The 19,639-nt window shown below is 38.9% G+C and overlaps 1 protein-coding gene across 1 annotated transcript in view; it reads left to right on the top strand.

Moving 5' to 3' along the window:
• The first annotated feature begins 490 nt into the window (after window positions 1-490).
• Window positions 491-19,639, top strand: part of TMEM38B (transmembrane protein 38B) — a 75,524-nt gene continuing 56,375 nt past the window's right edge. The window contains exon 1 of the mRNA XM_021002246.2: window positions 491-754. Within this exon, the coding sequence (XP_020857905.1) occupies window positions 616-754 (139 nt within the window). The 5' untranslated portion in view covers window positions 491-615. The remainder of the gene's footprint in view (window positions 755-19,639) is intronic.

Here is a 19,639-nt window from a genome sequence, read left to right as displayed (position 1 = left end):
GCTCCCAGGAGGGAGGGAACCGAGGCAGACAGCCAGAGACTTAGGTCGCCCCGGCCCCGGCTTCGGGCCAGATTCCCCAGTGCAAAGCCAGTGAGACGGCGCCACTGGGCGCCTCAATTATCCGCAGACTTCTAAGGCCCGGCGTGTGTGTGGCGCGGTGCAGGTGTGTAGGAGGGTGTAGGGCGTTGAATCACGGAGTGTAACACTAGAAAGTCGGCTCTCAGGGCGTTTCCAGTTCTGGACCAGGTGGGGTGGGGGAGGTCTCCCACTTCGGGACCTGGAACCTCCAAGAACAGCTAAAGTCACTCCGCCCAGCGACAACTGCCTCCCGCTGCCCTGACCTTATGTGGCCACGGGGGTAGGGGAGGGAGGAGGCGGGCCTATCTAGCCTGGCCAACCGCCTTCTGCGACTGTTGGCGTCCCGCCCCCGTCCGTGCGCCAGGCCTCCGCCCCGCCCCCGGATTCCCCTTCTCCACCCCTCCCCCTACGGGCCAGTGGGGCATTGAGCGCAGGCGCGGAGCGCTCTAGTGGGTGAGCTGAGGAGGGGGCGGGCGGCGGAGGAACGCCCCCATCGGAGCGGAGCGGACCGCTGGAGCTGGAACCCAAGCCCCGCGGATGTGCGGAGGACTCTCCGCTTTCGCCATGGAGTACGTGTGGGAGGAGGTGACCCTCACCTTTTCCCGGGTCCCCATGTTCCCTTTCTTCGATATCGCCCACTACCTGGTGTCTGTGATGACACTGAGGCAGCAGCACGGTGAGTCCCCTTGGCTGGGAGGAGCCCGGGACCCCCAGGGCGAGGGGCTGCCTGCGGGGGGACGCGGACCGGCCCCCAGTGCCTCACTCTGCCCGGGGGAGGCGTCGCTCTCCGCCTCACTTTCCCCCTAACGCCTCTCCTGACCCACGCCCCCTTTCCCTGGCCCTTGTTACCTGTGCTTAGCACTCTCAGAATGAGCGACCTGGAACTGGCGACTGTGATTATATCTGTCTGCACTCCCCAGGTTGTGAGCGTAAAATCTGGCAATGTTTGTAAAACCCTTTCCATATCTTAATGAGGCAGTAGAAGGGTTAGCGATTTTATCGGTAGAGTTGTTTCCTACCAGGAAGTAAACTGTACGGATAATATAGGTCCTCCTCCCACTCTTTGGGGCCCCCTCCATTTCCCCCCTCTTCTCAGGGTCAAACATAGAATCTTGCCCATACGTGGTGCTTAATGGATACGTTCTTGAAATGGGTAAGGAGCACCACTGACAAATGGGGTGTTGTGTACCGGTCTGTGTATAATTAACTGCGGCCGTCCAGGAAACACATGCAGTCTTGGCCCTTGCCTGTGGGGAAGGGCTTGCTGCCTCTGATATGATTTAAGACAGGTGGCTAAGTGACCTACAGCCAGAATGTGTGGCTGCAATGTTTCTGTTGCAATCTAAGGATCTGAAGTTTTGCCCAGTGTTAAAGTCATGTTCTTGTAAAGCATTTAAAAGCTGAGACACAAGGTTCACAGTTGACAATTGCAAATCAGAAGTGTGCTTGAAATTTTTTATCTTCACTTAAAAAAAAGACATCTCTTAAAATATTCAAGAAGTTATAGGGCAGTTTGCAACTCTGAAAGTTCTGTAAGTTTTTAAAATAACAGTCTGAAAGCAAAAGTTAGAATTGTAGAGTTTGAATTACTATCTGATTTGCAGGATTTCTCCAGTATGTCTTCTGCAAACCTTTTCTTCCTTCTTCATACCTCCTTTGGCTTTTCTTCCCCTTGCTCTTTCAGCTGAGAATTTGCCTTATATTTCAGTCAGAGTCAATAAACATTTATTAAGAGCCTACTATGTGCCAGGCACTATGCTAAGGTGTGGAAATGTAAGTATAAGTGGAACCTCCCCTCCTGTATATAGCTTGCTTTGTATGTATCTGCATGTGGTCTCCCACCTTAGATTGTAAGCTCCTTGAGGGCAGAAACAAAGAGTCCCTGCCTTGTAGGGGTTTATAATCTAATGGGGAAAGACAGCACATTAAAGGAATTGAAGGAGACCGGGGAAAGATTATGGGGAGTAGAGAAGTACTAAAGCAGTGGAGCTAGTGGGAAATCAGGAGGAAAACTGTGCTGAGCCTCCTCTTTAAGTAGAGGCCTTGAAGCCTATGCCCTCACTGTAGTCAAAGGGTCCAGTCAGAGGGGCAGAGGGCACCGAAGAGATGTGAAGACCAGGCAGATTCAATCTTGCAGCATAATGAGATTTCCCAGTGATGCCTTTTCCTGGGGAAGGAAGGCAGATGGAGAGGTCCAAAGATGTCCAAAATCAGTTGAACTGGTGGAAAATTGGGAGAAAAACTTTACTGAAAAAATTGTGGACATTTGCTTAGAACTCCTATTTATCATCTCTTTTTCATCTTATATCTCTCAAATGTCTTTTGCTTCTGTGCCTTACTTCCCCCTTGTTTCATATGAAGAGGTAGCTTTTCTTGCCAAGGCAAATTGTTTTCTGTGCACAAGTGATTTCGTTCCATCTTTTCTTCACTATCAGATTGCCCCTTTTATCATCTCCATTCTCTTTCTAATCTTCAGTTGCTCCTTATCTACTTAATGGTTACATCTCTTCTTCCTTTAAACACATCTATGTCTCCAGTCCTCAAAGAAACCCTCACTTTATCTGTCCCTGCTAGCTGTCATCCCATACTGTTAGCTGCCGTCCCATGTCTTCCCTTTCGTGGCTAAATGCTTTGAGAAGGCTGAGGGCCATATATAATTGCCAACAAATCAGTAAATTGTTAAATACCTGCTATGTGCCAGGCAATGTCCTAAGTGCTGAGCATACCAACAGAAAGGTAAAAGACAGTCTCTGCTCTCAAGGAACTTGAAATCTAGTGGGAGAGACAACATGCAAACCACTGTATAGTAGTAGAGGCAGCTAGGTGGCAGCAGGAGATAGAGTTCTAGGCCTGGAGTTAGGAAAAACTGAGTTGAAGATCAGTTATCAGCTATGTGACCCTAGGCAAGTCACTTAGCTTCTCTTTGCCTCAATTTCCTTATCTGTAAAATGGGTATAATAATTACACTTACCTTCCAAGATTGTTGTGAGGCTCAAGTGAGATAATATTTGTAAAGGGCTTGCCCAGTGCCTGGGATGTAATAGGCTGTATATAAATGCTAGCTATTATTATTATTTACAAATGAGATATATACAGGATAAATTGGAAATGATCATTTGGATTCAGTAAACATTTATTAAGCACCTTCGGTGTTCCAGACATTGTGCTAAGCCCTGGGGGTATAAAAAGAAGCAAAAGACAGTCCTTACCCTCAAGGAGCTTACAATCTAACCTGGGAGACCACGTGCAAACAGATATATACAAAGCAAGCTATATACAGGATAAGTAGGAAATAATTAACAGAGAGGAAGCACTGGAAATAACAGGGGTTGAGGAAGACTTCTTGTAGGAGGTGGGATTTTAGTTGGGACTTAGAAAAAGCCAGGAAGCTCAGTAGTTGGGAGTGGAGGAAGGAGAACATTCCACACAGAGAGTAGTACCTGGAGCCTAGGAATCAGTATCTTGTTTGTAGATTAGCTGGGAAGCCAGTGTCACTGAATTGGAGAATACATATTGAGGAATAAGGTGTAAGAAGAAGGTATAAGGTGTAGGAGGGGGCTAGGTTATGAAGGGCTTTGAGTGCCAAACAGGATTTTGATTTTACTCCTAGCTGCAACAAGGAAGCCATTAGAGCAGGGGTGGGGAGTTATTAGAGTTTATTGCATTAGAGTTCACTGAGGGAAGGAATATGTGTTGGGAGAGGGATGGGGGTGTGGCGGGGTGTGGGGGGTGGGGTTCCCTGACTTGAGTTTTAGGAGAATAAATTTAGTGGCTGAATGGATTGGATAGAGTAGGGAGAGACTTTGAGGTATGCAGATCTGCTGTTTAGTCTTTTTTTTCCAGTTGTGTCCAACTCTTCAAGACCCTATTTGGGGTTTTCTTGGCAGACACTGGAGTGCTTTGTGATTTCCTTCCCTAAGCCCATTTTACAGATGAATAAACTGAGGCAGATGGGTGAAGTGACTCTATTCACTGTGCCACCTAGCTGGCTTAGGCAGGTCTACCAGCAGGCTATCAACAGAGAGAAGGCATTAGAATTGAAGGGTATGGGGAGGAGCTTTCTGTTGAAAGATGAGATTTTAGATTTGAAGGAAGCCAGGAAAGTCAGGAAGCCGAGATGAAGAGGGAGAACATTTCAGGAATGGAGAAACAGTCGCCCAGAGTTGGGAGATGGATTATCAGTTGGGAGAGGCCAGTGTTACTGGTTTGAAGAGTACATAGGAGGTATAGGGGAAGGAATATAAGGTGTAAGAAGACTGGACAGGTGGAGAGAAACAGGTGAAAAAAGGCTTTGAGTGTCAAACAGGATTTTATATTTGATCCTGGAGAAGGCTGAAAGCCATTTAAAATTAGTATCTCCACTTCCTTTCTTATTTTCTTCTTAACCCTGCAGTCTGACTTCCAGCCTCATCTTTCAACTGAAACTGCTCTTTTAGAAGGTTACCAAAGATTTCTTAATTGCCAAATCTACTGGCCTTTTCTCAGCTTTCAGCCTTCTTGACCTCTCTGCATCCTTTGACAGTATTAACTCTCTTCTTGATGCTTCTCTCTAGGCTTTTGTGACATTGTCTGCTGGTTGTGCACCTATCTATTGAACCACCTTTCTTCTTAATCTCCTTTGTTGGATCTTTATTTGATATTGAGTGTTCCTTCAGGCTCTGTCTCGTTTTCTTCTCTTTTCCCTTTAAACTCTTTCCCTCAGTGATCTTGTCAGTTCCCATGGATTCAATCATAATAAGCTCACTTGCAGATGATTCTAGATCTGTTTAGCCACCCTTAAATTCTCTCCTAATCTCCTATTTCATCTGACTGCCCATACATCTCAAACTGGGTGTCCCATCTTAAACTCTCACACATCTTCAACTCAACATGTCCAAAATGGAACTCATCATTTTTCCTCCCAAGCCCTGTGTTCTTCCTAACTTCCCATTTACTGGCAAAGGTACCTCTGTCCTCCCAGGCATTCAGGCTGGCAATCTAGATGTCATCACTCCTCATTCTGTCTCACCTCGCCATACTTAATCTCTTCCCAAGGCCTGCTGATTTCACTTCAGCAACATCTCTCAAATATGCCCCTTTTTCTCCTCTGATACTGCCACTACTCTAGTGCATGCCTTGTCATGTACTTGGGCTATTGAAATAGCCTGGTGGCTCTGCCTACCTCTAGTCTCTCCCCACTCCAATCCATCCTCTATTCAGCTCCCAAAGTGATTTTCCTAAAGCACAGGTCTGACCATGTGGCCCCTTCGCCTCCAGGATTAAATACAGAATTCTCTCTTTGGCATTCAAAGCCATCCCCTTCCTACTTTCTAGTTTCCTTATACCTTACTCCTTGACACATATGCTTGATCCAGCAACAGCGAGCTTCTGGTGGTTCCATGAATAAGACATTGTATCCCTTGGCTTTTGGCATTTTCTCTGGCTGTTCCTCTTTCTTGGCGTGCCCTCCCTCCTCATCTTCTTCTGGCTTTCTTTAAATCTCAACCAAAATTCCATCTTCTACCAAACCCTCTTAAGGGCATCTTCGCTCTCTTAATCATTTCCTGTGTATAGCTTATTTATACATATTTGTTTGCTTGTTGTCTCCTCAATTAGATGGTGAACTTCTTGAGGGCAGGGACTGCCTTTTGGCTCTTTTTGTATCCCCAGGGCTTAGTACACTTCCTGGTGCATAGTAGGTGCTTAATAAAAGTTTACTGACTAATATACACACACATGTAGAGATATACATATATGCACATATGTATAGATATACATAGATATACATACACAGGTGTTGTTTGTGCATGGTTATTTACATGTTGTCTGTAGACTGTAAGCTCCTTGCTTTTCTTTGTGTCCTCAGCACTTAACACAGTTCCTGGCACCTAGTAGGTACTTAATAAATGGTTGTTGACTGACTGGTGTGTGTATGTGTGTGTGTGTCTTGTTAGATGAACTTCAAATATTTTATATTGTCTTTTTTGTGTTTGTAATATTTTGTTGTTATTTTGAATGGAATTTGTGTCTTCCTTCTGAGTTTTGATGGTAATATACAGAAGAGTTGATGACTTAGACATGGATTTATTTTATGTCCTGCTATTTTACTGAAGTTATTGTTTCAGTTAATTGTTTTAGTTGAATCAGTTTCTCTAAGTAGACTATCATATTATCTCCAAAAATGATTTTGTTTTCTTCACGTATGCCTTTATTTCTTTTTCTTATGTTATTGCTTTAGCTTGTACCTATAGCTAAAGTCAAGTAAATACTTGATAATGGACATTCTTGCTTTATCTTTTTGATCTTGGAGTTAGGAAGAATTCTGATGTGGCCTCAGTCACTGTGTGACCTGTGCAAATCACTTAACCACTCTCTCTCAGTTTTCTTATCTCTAAAATGGAGATAATAATAGCCTCTGCTTTCCAAGGTTGTTAGGCACTTAGTACTTATTTCCTATTATTTTGCAAGATGAAATAACATTTGCAAAGTGTTTTGGACATGCTAGTTATTATTGTTGTTACTATTGTTATTATTGGGAAGATTATAATGTTAATGCTTGGTTTTAAAAGATATATACTGCTTATGTTAAGGAAGGGCTTACTTATTCCTTTGCTTTTAGTGTTTTTAATAAAAATGTGTCTTGTCAAAAGCCTTTTCTGTTATCTATTTATTATATTAATATAATACTGTACTTCTATTATTTTTCTTATTAATATGGTTTATTATATAGTTTTCCCTAGTATTGAAACAGCCATGCACTCTTGTTATTAACCCAAACTCGTCACAGTGTGTAATCTTTTTGATATGTTGTTGTAGCCTCTGCCAATATTTTATTTATTTTTTCTGCATTAGTATTCATTAACAGTGTTGGCTTGTAGATTTTTGTTTGTTTCTGCCTGCTTTAAGTATCAAGATTACATTTGGGTCATAGAAGCAATTTGGTAGGATCCTTTATTTTCCCCTTTTTTTTGCAAACTGTTAGTATTGGACTTAAGCATTCTTTTAACATTTGCTAGCATTTTGATAGAATTCATTTGGAAATCCAACTATTCAGGAATTTTTTCCCGTGATTTAAAAAAATTTTCTTTACTAAATTTTTTTAGTTACATGCCCAATTCATTGGTTTCATTCTTTCTCTCTTTTAAGAGTTGATGAAAGTGAAGTCAGAGTAGGAATAATGATTTTAAGAAAATATTGAGGGCATAGAGACTGGAGGTCTCAATGAGAACAAAGGATGGAGGCAGGAAAAATTCAATTCAGCAAACACTTTATTATTCAGCAAGCCTATTATATGTGCCAGGCTGTGTGCTCTGCACTTAATATGCAAAACGACAGGCCTTGACTTCAAAAGGCTTACCTTTTAGCTGGGAGAATGTGACATTTGCGTAGATGAGTACCATATAGAGCAGAATGATAGAGTTAAAGGAAAGCTTCAAAGCGCTTTAGATTAATTCAGGGGTTTGAAGGTTCATTTTCAGCCTTAGTGATGAGGAAAGGCAGTTGAGTTGGGCCTTGGCGGGTCAATCTTAATTTGACTACTCTATTCATTCTATGCCAAATTGCTTCTCAGTTGCAATGTAAAATAATTCATAGGTGAGGGATAAAATGAGATAGTTGTAAAGTGCTTTGTAAACTTTAAAGTACTACATAAATGTCATCAATGTTAATATTACTATTACTATGATGACAGTGATCTGTAGTGATATGTAGCAGCTACTAAAGAGAACAAAGACTGGAAAAGCAGCCAGACTAGACCAAATATTGAAGAGACCTGTGCTGGAGGCAGCACAATTGTGAGTGTATTGAAGGATTTTTATATAAGGTATCTGAAGGAGAGGAAGATACCAAAGTTGTGGAACAAATCTTTGACTTTATTGATATTAAAAAAGGTAAGATGAAGAACATCAATGACTACTGACACATGTGTATACTGTTGTAGCCATACAAAATCTTTGAGTTATCTTTTAAAATTTTTTTCTTTTTTTAATAATTATGGATTTAAATAGCAAGCATGAATACTTCCATATACAGAGGACAGAAAAAGAGGGTTGTATGTGAAATTGTGACTCTATTAAATGCAACTAATTTTTAAAAAAAAGCATGTAATTTAATACAGTGCCAATATTGTCCTGCTTGCTTGTACGTATTTTGGCATATAAGGGACCTTTCTTTCTCTCTTACTTCCTGGGAGTATATGCCCAGTAACGTTTTGGCTAGGTTAAAGGATATGAACGGGTTGGTTATTTTTCTCACATAATTCCAAATTGTTTTCCAGCATGGCTTGTAATGATTTTGTCACTCTGCCAACAGAATATTAATGTGTTTGTCTTCTGACATCTATGCCAGCATAGATGCTGTGTAGGGCTCTGCTATCCCAGGGGTTTTTGGCTGCTGGGTCCTGGGTTTCCCTGTTTGGGGTCTGAGGGGAATCGAGTGGTTTGAGTATCCCACGTCTTCCTCCTGCCTCCGGATGTCATGCTGCTTTTCCTAGGCCTGCTTGCCTGTCCAGTGGTGGCAGTTGGTGAAAGGAATTTATGTCAGTCATTTGTGGTTAACATAACAACATTAATTCAGCCACCACCTACTTAGTGTCTGCTCTGTACAGTCAACTGTGTGCAAGGGGCTGGGAGAGGTACAGAGATAAATTAAAACCAGACCTCTACCACCAGGAACTTATAGTCCTGTTCCTGTGATGGACACATGTAGACATGATACAAATTTGACTCTGATAAGGCAAAAGAAACAGGAAGTGCCTGTTTGTCACCCTTCCTTCTTTCATAAACTCAGGACTGTTTTTGTAGTAGTCATTGTGGTCCCTAGTAATAAAGAAGGGGAAAGGGGTAAGCAGTTTTGTAGCGCCAGGTACTACTGTGCTAGGCACTTTACAGATATCTCATTTGATCCTTACAATACTACAAAGTAGGCACTATCATCGCCACCATTTTATAGTTGAAGAAAACAGAGGCAAATGGAGTTTAAGTGACTTGCTCAAGGTCATATAGCTAATGAGTATTCAAGGCTGAATTTGAACTCAGGTCTTGCTAACTACAGGCCTAGTGCTCTGTCCCTGTGCTATCCAGCTGTCACTTAGAGAACTAAATTATTCTCTATTTAATATCCCTGCTCTCCTTTCCCCTTAAGCATGAGTGAGGATCCAGTATTAGTATTTAGAATTTAATAATTATAACGTGAATAAGTTTTAGTCATAGCATTACTTCAGATTGGCTTTATTTTTGTTAGTGTTATGTTTTCATATCATAAGTCCTCGTTTCTGACATACTGAAATCCTTATGCTTTCTGAATGATTTCTACAAATTAATGACATCTTTGTGTATCATCTTTGTTCGTGGAAGGATTTCTGTAACTAGAATGTTAAAATATATTCTCAAAGTATTGGGACAAGTGGTTTAATGAAATTTTGGTCAGTCAATCAGCAAGTATTAAGAGTCTACTATTTACTAGGATCTGCGGATACAGATAAAATGAATAAACAGTAACCACAGGGGAGATGACAAATACATACATGATTTAGAAAACATTTAGATCTTATTGAAAGTACATATTGTGCTAAGCAGCATAGTTTTCAGTTCTCTTTGCTTCTTTAATATGAGAAAATGAATTATTAATTTGGAGAAATTTTAGTTCTTACAAAGTAGGGGAATAAATGGTAACAGCGGTTTGAGAGGTACATGTAATTATGATAGCCCAGATTCTTCTTGTTTTAGAATATACGTTTCTGTTTTGTCATGGTCAAATATTTTATTCTAAAATCTGTTATAATTTAGATTCATTATAAGTAATTTGTATTAACTGTACTACCAGTGACTCATGTTTTAGATTTTCCCATACTCTTTGTAAAGAAGAAAATGAGGTTCTTTTTTTAGATAGCATAACATACTTTAAACAAATCAGCAAAAAACCAGCTTCTTTTGTACTTAAAATAGCATGTGTGGGACAGTTGCTGTTAAAAGGGCAGTGCTGGTATAGATTTTTCTTGGATAAAGAGAAGTAGTAAAATATTTATAAAGTAGATCATCTATTTAAAAAAAATACTTTGGATGGTTTAAAAAAATGAGATATATGGTTTTGAAACTACTAACTTAATTGTGCTGGCAGCATGCTTATTACCCTTGAAGTGATCTGTTCAGTTCATATTTCTTTTCCTCTCATTATTTACATACATAATTTATGCTATATTAATGTATATTTAATTTATTATGACTTAGTCCTCAAGAGTTACTTGAGGCATGTAGAGGTTAAGTGACTTAACCATAGTCACATAGCTTCTTTGTTGTTGTTCTTCAGTTGTGTCTGATTCTTAATGACTTCATTTGAGTTTTCTTGGCAGAGATAACTGGAGTGGTTTGCCATTTCCTACTCCAGCTCATTTTACAGATGAGAAAACTGAGCCAGACAGGGTTAAGTGACTTGACCAGGGTCACGTAGCTAGTAAATGTCTGAGACCAGATTTGAACTCATGAAAATGAGTCTTTCTGAAACCAAGTGAGTGCTCTGTTGATATTCTGTGCCACCTAGCTACCCAGTCATATATTTTGTAAGACATTTTGGGGCTTAGGGCCAAGATTAAAAAAAAAATTAAACCAAATTCTATTTGTTTTTATCTTCATTATTTTTCTCTTTTTCAAAAAGCTGGGACAGTTTATTTTTTGTCCTGTACAGTTTTCACTTGTGATTTCTTGAAATATAGCCCTGAAAAAACAGGCTTTAAGAAAGCCTTTGTGTTTAAGTGGAGATACTTAACTCTGACTTTAAACCTAAATCACTGTGGCTCTCATTGAATGGCCAATAACAGCTGAGTCTTGAAAGGGTCAAATTCATAAAAAAGAATTTGGTTCTGGATGGACATATATCTTATTTAAAAGGATAAGGAAGGAAGGGAGTGTGGAGTAGCATTATCTATCAAGAATATATGCAGATATCAAGAGATCTAGAAATCTGTCAAGATTTCTCCCATATCATAAGAACATTTTGTTAAGGATAAGTAGAGTGGAAACAGAAGCAAAACTGTTGTGGAGCATACTACAAACTATAGACTAGGAAGGGAAGAAGAATTAGGTGAAAAGTCTGAGAGAGAAATTTGGTTCAGAATTAGGTCATAATTAATGTCAGGAGACTTCAGCTATACCTGCCATCTGCTACCAAGAGCTTATTCTGTGTCAATGTAAGAGAAGCTAATAAATCTGTAACTTGCCTTAATGATAATTTCATTCTTCTAAAGATGTAGGAAAACAATAGAGGCCAGAGTTGGAAATGTAACACAGCACATCCAGAACCAAATTCTTATTTTTTTTTTCCTCCAGCTATTCTTAGCATCTCACCTCATATTTCACCAAAAAAGTTGAGGCCATTCACCCAGATATCTTTCTTCTCTCCTCTTTATCTCATAATACTCAGATGTCATCCCACACTATACTCTTTTCACTCCAGGTTCTTCAGAAGAGGCAGCCTTTCCCCTTAACCAAGACAAATTCCTCTATGTTAACTCTTGATCACACAACCCTCCTGTCTTCAGTAGACTGCCCTTACTATCATCCCCACTCTTTGTCTAATCTTCAGTCTCTTCCTTTCCATTGGCTTCTTCTTTGTTGCCTACAAACATGGCCAAATCTCCCCAATCTCAGAAAAAAACCTCCATCTAGATCCTATCATGTCTGCTAACAATTTATTCTTTATCTCTTCTCCCTTTTTCAGTTAAACTCCTTGAAAAAACTTTCTGCATTTGATAGGAATGTGGTATACGCCTCACACTGTATTCTAAATCATCTGAAATCTGGCTTCAGATCTCATTTTTAAACTGAAATTGCTTTCTCGAAAGCTACTGAAGATCTCTTAATTGTACAACTAATGTCCTTTTGTCAATGCTCATGCTTTTTGATCTCTCTCGGTTTCCCTTTTACCTGTGGGACTGCTCCTTCTCCTTCTCCTTTGTTGATTCTTCATATCATGATAATTGAGGATGTCCTGCAAGGCACTGTCCTTGATCCTCTGCTCTCTCTCTTTCTTTTTTCTTATACTCTTTTATTTAATGATCTTTTGGGCTTCCGTAGGTTCAATTTTCATCTCTGTGCTGATGATTTCCAGATCTTCATGTCTGCCTAACCTTAGTCTCTCTCCTCAGTTCTAGTTCCACAACATTAACTTACTATTAGACATCTTGAAGTGGATGTCCTGTAGGTAACTGCAGCTTAGTATCAGATACCATCTTTTTAACTAACACTTTTTGGTTTTCCATATCTGTTCTTCTCTTTTTAATCACCTACCACAACAATGATAATATATTACTTATGCTCCTAAGGTCTCAATTTTATTTTATTTTTTGCCTAGAACTTCAAAATTCTTAGCAATACGTTGTAGGTTCCTTCAGATTGTATCATTTGACCCTACTTGATTCATTCATTCCCTATTTGATTGATCTTGAAGATTGTAGTAAACATTAAATTTGACAACTCTTTGGAGGTTCTTTGTCATGTCCCATATACTTGCCTCAGGATGGCATACCTTTCCATTATTTATGTCAGGTTGATAAATAGATTCCTTAGTAACCTTAAGTGATATATCAAGTTGAGTCAATAAGCATTTATTAAGCATTTACTATGCCATAGGCAGTGTGCTAATCACTGAGAATACAAATACAAGCAGAAAGGAAGACAATCCTTGTCCTCAGAGTGCTTATATTCTAATGGGGGAAGGCAGCTGAAAAGGGGTAGGTGGAAGAGATGAAAGTACCCAGAGTTAGGTATTGTAGAGAAATTACTGGAGAGTCATAGTGCAGCTTGGGTTGGCCCAGGCATCTTAAAATGGAGGTTCTGGATGGAACCAGCCCATCAGAGGGAGAAGTAGCAGGGGGCAGAAGGTACATGGAGTACAGGAAAGTACAGGAAAACTGGGAAATAGGAATGGGCCAGATTGTGAGGAGCTTTAAATGCCAGAGACAAATTTATGTTTCATCCTAGGGATAATAGGCAGCAACTGGAATTTATTGAGAAGGGGAAGGTGACATGGTCACATCTGTGCTTTAGGCAAGTCACTTTGGTCAGAGTGTGCAGGATGGGTTGGAATGGGGACAGACATGGAGGCAAAGATATGGATTAGGAAACTATTGTAATAGTCCAAGTGAGATTTAGTGAGGGACTGACCTAGGGTGGTGGCCATGTCAGTAGAGAGAAGGGATCCTATTTGGAGAGAAGGGAACCTGTTTTTTTTTTTTGCACTTAATAGTATTTTATTTTTTTCCAATTACACATAAAGATAGTTTTCAACATTAATTTTTGTAAGATTTTGAGTTGCAAATTTTTCTCCCTCCCTTCCTTTTCTCCCCTCTCTCCAAGACAGCAAGAGTCTGACAGTAGGTTATACATGTACAATCATGTTAAACATATTTCCACATTAGTCATGTTGTAAAAGAAAGAATCAGAACAAAAGAGAAAAACCATGAGAAAGAAAAAACTAAAAACAATAAAAAAGTGAGTCAGAATGGTGAATGAGAGACCAAGATTAGAAATTTAGATTTAGCATGTTTAGGTTTGAGAAGTGCTATCTTTGGGAAGCAATGAAATCCTTAATGAATTTCTGGTTCTTTGTTCATTAGTAGCTTAATTCGTTGTATGTGATGTGTGATGCTATTTAAGAATTTATGTAGGCATAACTCAAGTAAAGGATCTTGATTAAATTACTAAAATAATGTAAAATGTTCAATTTTTTTCAGTTGTGTCCAAAATTTCATGACCCCATTTAGAGTTTCATGGCAAAGATACTGTGGTTTCCTTTTCCAGCTGATTTTAAAGATGAGGAAACTGAGGCAGACAGGGTTAAATGATTTGCCCAGGGTCACACTGCTAGTAAATGTTTGAAGCTAGATTCAAATTCAGGAAGGTGCATCTTCCTGACTTCAGCACTCTATCCATTACACCACCAGCTGCCCCTAATGAAAAATAAAACCTGATAGTTAAATTATTCAAATCAATTAAATCAAATTAATAATTTCAAATCTGCCTTTACAAACTCAATCTGTATTGTATGTGTTTGAGCATTGTCATCTGTAGTTTTCAGGAACCATTAGAAATTTGGTAGGGGAAATTGGTTGATCTCAAAAGATTTCGCAGTCCTTAGATCTTTAGGAAGTGGTTGGTACAAGGGAAGGGATGAGGTGACAGCTGTTCAGACTGGATTGCAGAAATGAGAGAAACATAGACATTGCCTTCTTGTAGCTCTAGGCAGTTTGGCTTCTTAAACTGAGGAGTATTGCCTAATAAATCTAATTCTTCCTTTTCAACCTGTTTCTGATTTAGAATTTTACTTCAGCTTCAGAAATAAACTTTGCAGAGGTTTTGTTCCTGCCTACTTCTGTTCTATTCAGTGATAGGAATGAGAGCAGTTTTATCTTTTTAAAAAATTTTATTTATTTGTTTTAGTTTTCGACATCTACTTCTATAAGATTTTGAGTTCTAAATTTTCTCCCCTTCCCTCTGCTCCATCTTCCCCAAGACAGCATGCAAACTGATATAGGCCATGTATGTACAATCATAGTAAACATATTTCCACATTAGCCATGTTATAAAGAAGAATTAGAACCAAAGAGCAAAACCATGAGAAAAAACAAACAACAACAACAAAAAAGACAGTGAGAGAGAAAATGGTATGCTTCGATCTGCATTTGGATTCCACAGTTATTTCTCTGGATGTGAATGGCATTTTCCATCATGAGTCCTTGGCATTACATCTTAGATCATTGTATTGCTGAGAAGAGCTAAGTCTATCAAAGTTGGTCATCGTACAAGTTTGCTGTTACTATGTACAGTGTTTTCCTGGTTCTGCTCACTTCACTCAGCATTAGTTCATGTAAGTCTTTCCAGGTTTTTTCTGATGTCCACCTGCTCATCATTTCTTTTTTTTTCTTTTTAAAATTTTTTTTTATTAATTTATTTTGAATTATCAGCAGTCACTTCCATAAGCTTTTGAGTTTTAAATTTTTCTCCCCTTTCTTTCCCATCTCCCTCCCCAAGATGGCGTTATGCTATATATATATTCCTATTAAACATAATTTCACATTAGTGATGTTGTAAGTAAGAATTAGAACCAATAGGAGGAACCACCAGAAAGAGGAAACAAAACACAACAGAAGGAGAAAAAATAGCAAATAGTATGCTTCGATCTACATTCAAACTCCATAGTTCTTTCTCTGGATGTGAATAGCATTTTCCATCATGAGACTTTTGGAGATGTTCTTTGCAATGCTGAGAAGACCTAAGTCTAAAGTTTGTCATTGCACAACATGGCTATTACTGTGTACAACATTCTCCTGGTTCTGCTCATTTTACTTAACATCAGACCATACAAGTCTTTCCAGGTTTTTCTGAAGTCAGCCTGTTCATCATTTCTTATAGCACAATAGTATTCCATTATATTCATATACCACAACTTGTTCAGCCATTCCCCAATTGATAGGCATCCTCTCAATTTCCAATTCTTTGCCACCACAAAAAGAGCTGCTATAAATATTTTTGTATTTGTGGGTCCCTTTCCCATTTTTATGATCTCTTTGGGATACAGAGCCAGAAGTAGTATTATTGGGTCAAAGGGTATGCACATTTTTATAGCCCTTTGGGCGTAGTTCTAAACTAGAGCAGTTTTATCTTGTAGTGGAGAACATGATTCACCACATTAAACAGATATTTAGAGAAAGTTCTTCAGATTTTATTGATTTTGTTAGTTTTTATTAGAAAAATATATAAATTACTAACTAGTAATATTAAAAAAATTGTCTCTTTGCTGACTGTAATCTAAGTGTATGTTTGACTTATTGCCTAGTGATGTAGTGATACTTCTTTTTTAAAAAAAAATTTATTTTAATTTTTGCTAGGCAATCGGGGTTAAGTGACTTGCCCAGGGTCACACAGCTAATAAGTGTCATGTGTTGTATGTCTAAGACAGGACTTGAACTCAAGTCCTCTTGACCCCAAGGCCAGAGCTCTATCTGCTGTGCCACCTAGCTGCCCCTTGTAGTGATACTGCTTATACACTTCACTTTTGCTATTAAGCAATTCTGATAATTTCATCCAGATCAGTTTCTTGTCAGCCTTGTATACAATTCATCTTAGGTAACTACAGTGTTAATGATAGAAGCAGAAATAATTAGAAGTATTAATTTAAACTCTTATCTGCAACTCCAGTGGTAACTGTATCACTGCAAGTACCCTGCACTATCCTTCCCAGTGCTTGGCCTATCCAAATTATCCCTTCTTTCAAGTCCTCTTTTCTTTTTATCAATGTCTTTTGTTTTTGTACCACATTAAATTCCAAATACATCCCTTTGCCTCCCCTACCTGGTGAGCCATTCCTTGAAACAAAAATTTTAAAAAGTGGGAAGAAGACAGTTTAACAAACTCACAGCGGCACCTTTTCTGTGTCTTCCAGCATATGCAATATTCCATACCCATCAGTTGTTCAAGTTTGGATTCTTTCACAACATTTCATGGTGGCTTTATAAAAAATAGTTTTAAAATAGTATTAAATCAGGTAACATAGTTTATAGCTGCTGAAGAATTTTAAAGAAGAGAGATCGGTGTTGGCTGAACAATTCTGAGAACTTAGGGAAGGTACGATTTGATCTGGGCTTTGAAAAAACCACTGAGACAAGCGTTTATTAAACACCTGCTATGTACAAGGTACTCTGGCAAAAACAAAAACAATAATCCCTTTTTACAGTCTACTGAGAAGTGGGTGGATTGTATCATGTACACAGACAAGTGAATTTAAGAAAATGGTAGGAGAGAGGAAGCACTAACAGTTGGGATGAGGGAAGGTACTTCAGCTGAACCTTGGAAGATTTGATGGGATCCAAAATGCAGAAATGAAAAGAGAGATTATATGAAGGATGCCTGGTGCAAAGAAATGGAAACTGGAAGTGTAATATCAAATTGGGGATTACTAGGTCAATTTGGCTGAAATGAAGAATGTGTGCAAGAATAATATAAAATGTCAGGAAGAATATAGAAGGAATTTGGATTATGAGGTTTTTAAGTGTTGGGCTAAGGACTTGTATTTTATCCTGGAGGCAACAAGGGAGATACTGAAGATTTTTTTTTTTTGTTTAGGCAGTTGGCGTTAAGTGACTAGCCCAGGGTCACACAGCTAGTAAGTGTCAAGTGTTTGGTCTGAGGCCGGATTTTAACTCAGGTCCTCCTGACTTCAGGGCTGGCACTCTATCCGCTGCACCACCTAGCTGCCCCCATACTGAAGATTCTAAGCAGAGGAGTGACGTGGTCAGGTTTGTGCCTTAGGAAGATTGTTTTTGCAACAGTTTGGATAGCTTCCCCTAGAAATCTAGAAGGAAAAGGAAGAAATTGAAGCAGAGAGAGTCCAGGTGAGAGATGATAGCGGCCTCATTTAGAATACTGGCCATGTGATGAGAGAGAGAAGACAGATTTGAAGGATGTTGTGGAAGTATAGTTGTCAGGATTTGGTAGCTGATTGTATATGGGAGGTGAAGGAGAAGAAGGCAGGGAAGAGAACCAACATTTATTAAGCGCTTACATGTCAGTGTCAGGCACTGTGCTAAATGCTTTATAGATATCTCACTTGAAGTAAGCATCAAGAATGTGTCATGGCTTTACAATCCTAAGTTACTAGAAGAAAGATTTCCTTCAATAGAAAAAGGGAAATTTGGAGGAGGTATGGGTTTAGTGGGAAAGTTAATGAGTTGTTTAGACTTGTTGAGATTCAGATGTCAATGGAAATTCGAGATAGAAATGTCTAACATGCAGTTATTGGGGGCTTCAGTAGAAAGATTAAGAGATAGATATGGGAGTCATCTGCATAGAGAAGATTATTGAACATGTGAGAGATAATAACTCTAAGGCAGAGCTTAAGAGTAAGAAAAGGGTCAGGCTCTGAGCCTTGAGGTTAGAGGTTGGTAGAGTCCCAGTACTTAGTGGGCAGGAAATATATGCTGTTAAAGAAGAAGAAACTAAGAACCCTTAGACAGAGAGCAGGGGGAGAAGCAGGAGAAAGTGGTGTCAGATACTAAGGGAGAAGAGAATATCCAGGAAGAGGAGATAGTTGATAGTGTCCAAAGCTGAAAAGAGGATGGGCAGGCTGAAGAAGAAAAGGGCTTTAAATTTATTTATTGGTAACCTTGGAAAGAGCCGTTCTAATAGAGTAGTGTGGTTGGAAGCCACACAAAACAAAGAATCCCTAAACCAAAAACTCTTAACTTATAAAACAAAGAAAGATAGAAAATGGCCATCACAACTGTGCAACATCCTTCTGCTTCTGCAGAATTGTGGGAAAGGGGGCAGTGAGTGCTTAGAATCACAGTTTTAGTCTGTTAATCGACATTAATTTGACTGTTGATACTCTAAATGTGAGAGCCTTGTTCAGTTACTAGTAAGTGGATGTGTTATAGGAGTAATTGCTTATTCCTTTCCAGACTGCACTCTATGTACTTCCTTGCCTCCCTCCATTCATCTTCCTTTAATGTGTCATCCTTCCCCGTTAGAGTGTAAGGTCCTTGAAGGTAGGGAAACCATGTACTGCAGAACTAATAAGTATCTGTAAAAAGACACCACCAAAATAATTACAAAATACTGACCAACACTGGTTGTAGAGAATTAAGTGGTAGAGAAATTCTTGGTAAGAGGGTCTTGGTAAGACTGTCTAAATCAAATCAACATATACGTTGATACTTGAAGACTTCAGTGCAAAGGTGGGAAAAAAGGAGATGGTGGAGACAAATATATAGGAAAGCATGATACAAAAGAAAAATGAGAGAGGCTAAAGACTTTTATATTATACAGAATCCTAGCACCTGTATATATGAATATTTTTTATTAAAAAAAAGGAAGTTAGGTGATGGACATAATATCACAAAGTATGAAATTGACTACATTTCAACAGGAAGGAAAAGACTTATTGATATGGGAGTTATCCCTGAGTTGGCATTCTGTGCGGAGGTAAACTGAGGATTTATAATAAACAAAAATAAAAAATAAGAATGAGAAAAAGATATGGCTTACAATTAAGAAAGTTTAACCCTGAATTATTTAAACATAGCTATTGAAAATGGAAAATGGACATCAGTAATGAAATGACATCAACACAGATTGTAATAATTTCATTCAGAAGTTAAACTAATATAAATTATAAATAAATATATAATCTATAATATATACATATAAATTTCTGTGCAAGAGACCAAAAGAGTCTGGAAAACACCTTAGCTTATTTGCTTGCTGAACTGAAGAGATAGTTACATTGTGTCAGAATATAAACTTGCCTATAAAATCTTGTGAAGAAGGATGATGGACAGTTATAGGCAATATTATGTTATAAAGCAGAGGAAAAAGTAGAATAAAACCAGTTTTTAAAAAGTCTAGTAAGATACCCAACTACGTAAACAGTCATCTGAAGGACATTCATGAATGAAAATAGAAAGAGGACTACAAATGGAAGAAGGAAAAGATTGCAGAAACCATTTTAGCATATACTCTCTGTCTCTGTCTCTCTCTTTCTTCATCATGAATAGTTGAACCACCGTGCTTGGATCATAACATCACTCTCCCTT

This window comes from Phascolarctos cinereus, unplaced genomic scaffold (assembly GCF_003287225.1).
Source record: "Phascolarctos cinereus isolate Bilbo 61053 unplaced genomic scaffold, phaCin_HiC Scaffold_4;HRSCAF=312, whole genome shotgun sequence".
Classification (NCBI taxonomy): domain Eukaryota; kingdom Metazoa; phylum Chordata; class Mammalia; order Diprotodontia; family Phascolarctidae; genus Phascolarctos; species Phascolarctos cinereus.
The sequence above is the reverse complement of the archived record's forward strand: the minus strand, read 5'-3'. Positions and strand labels throughout refer to the sequence as shown.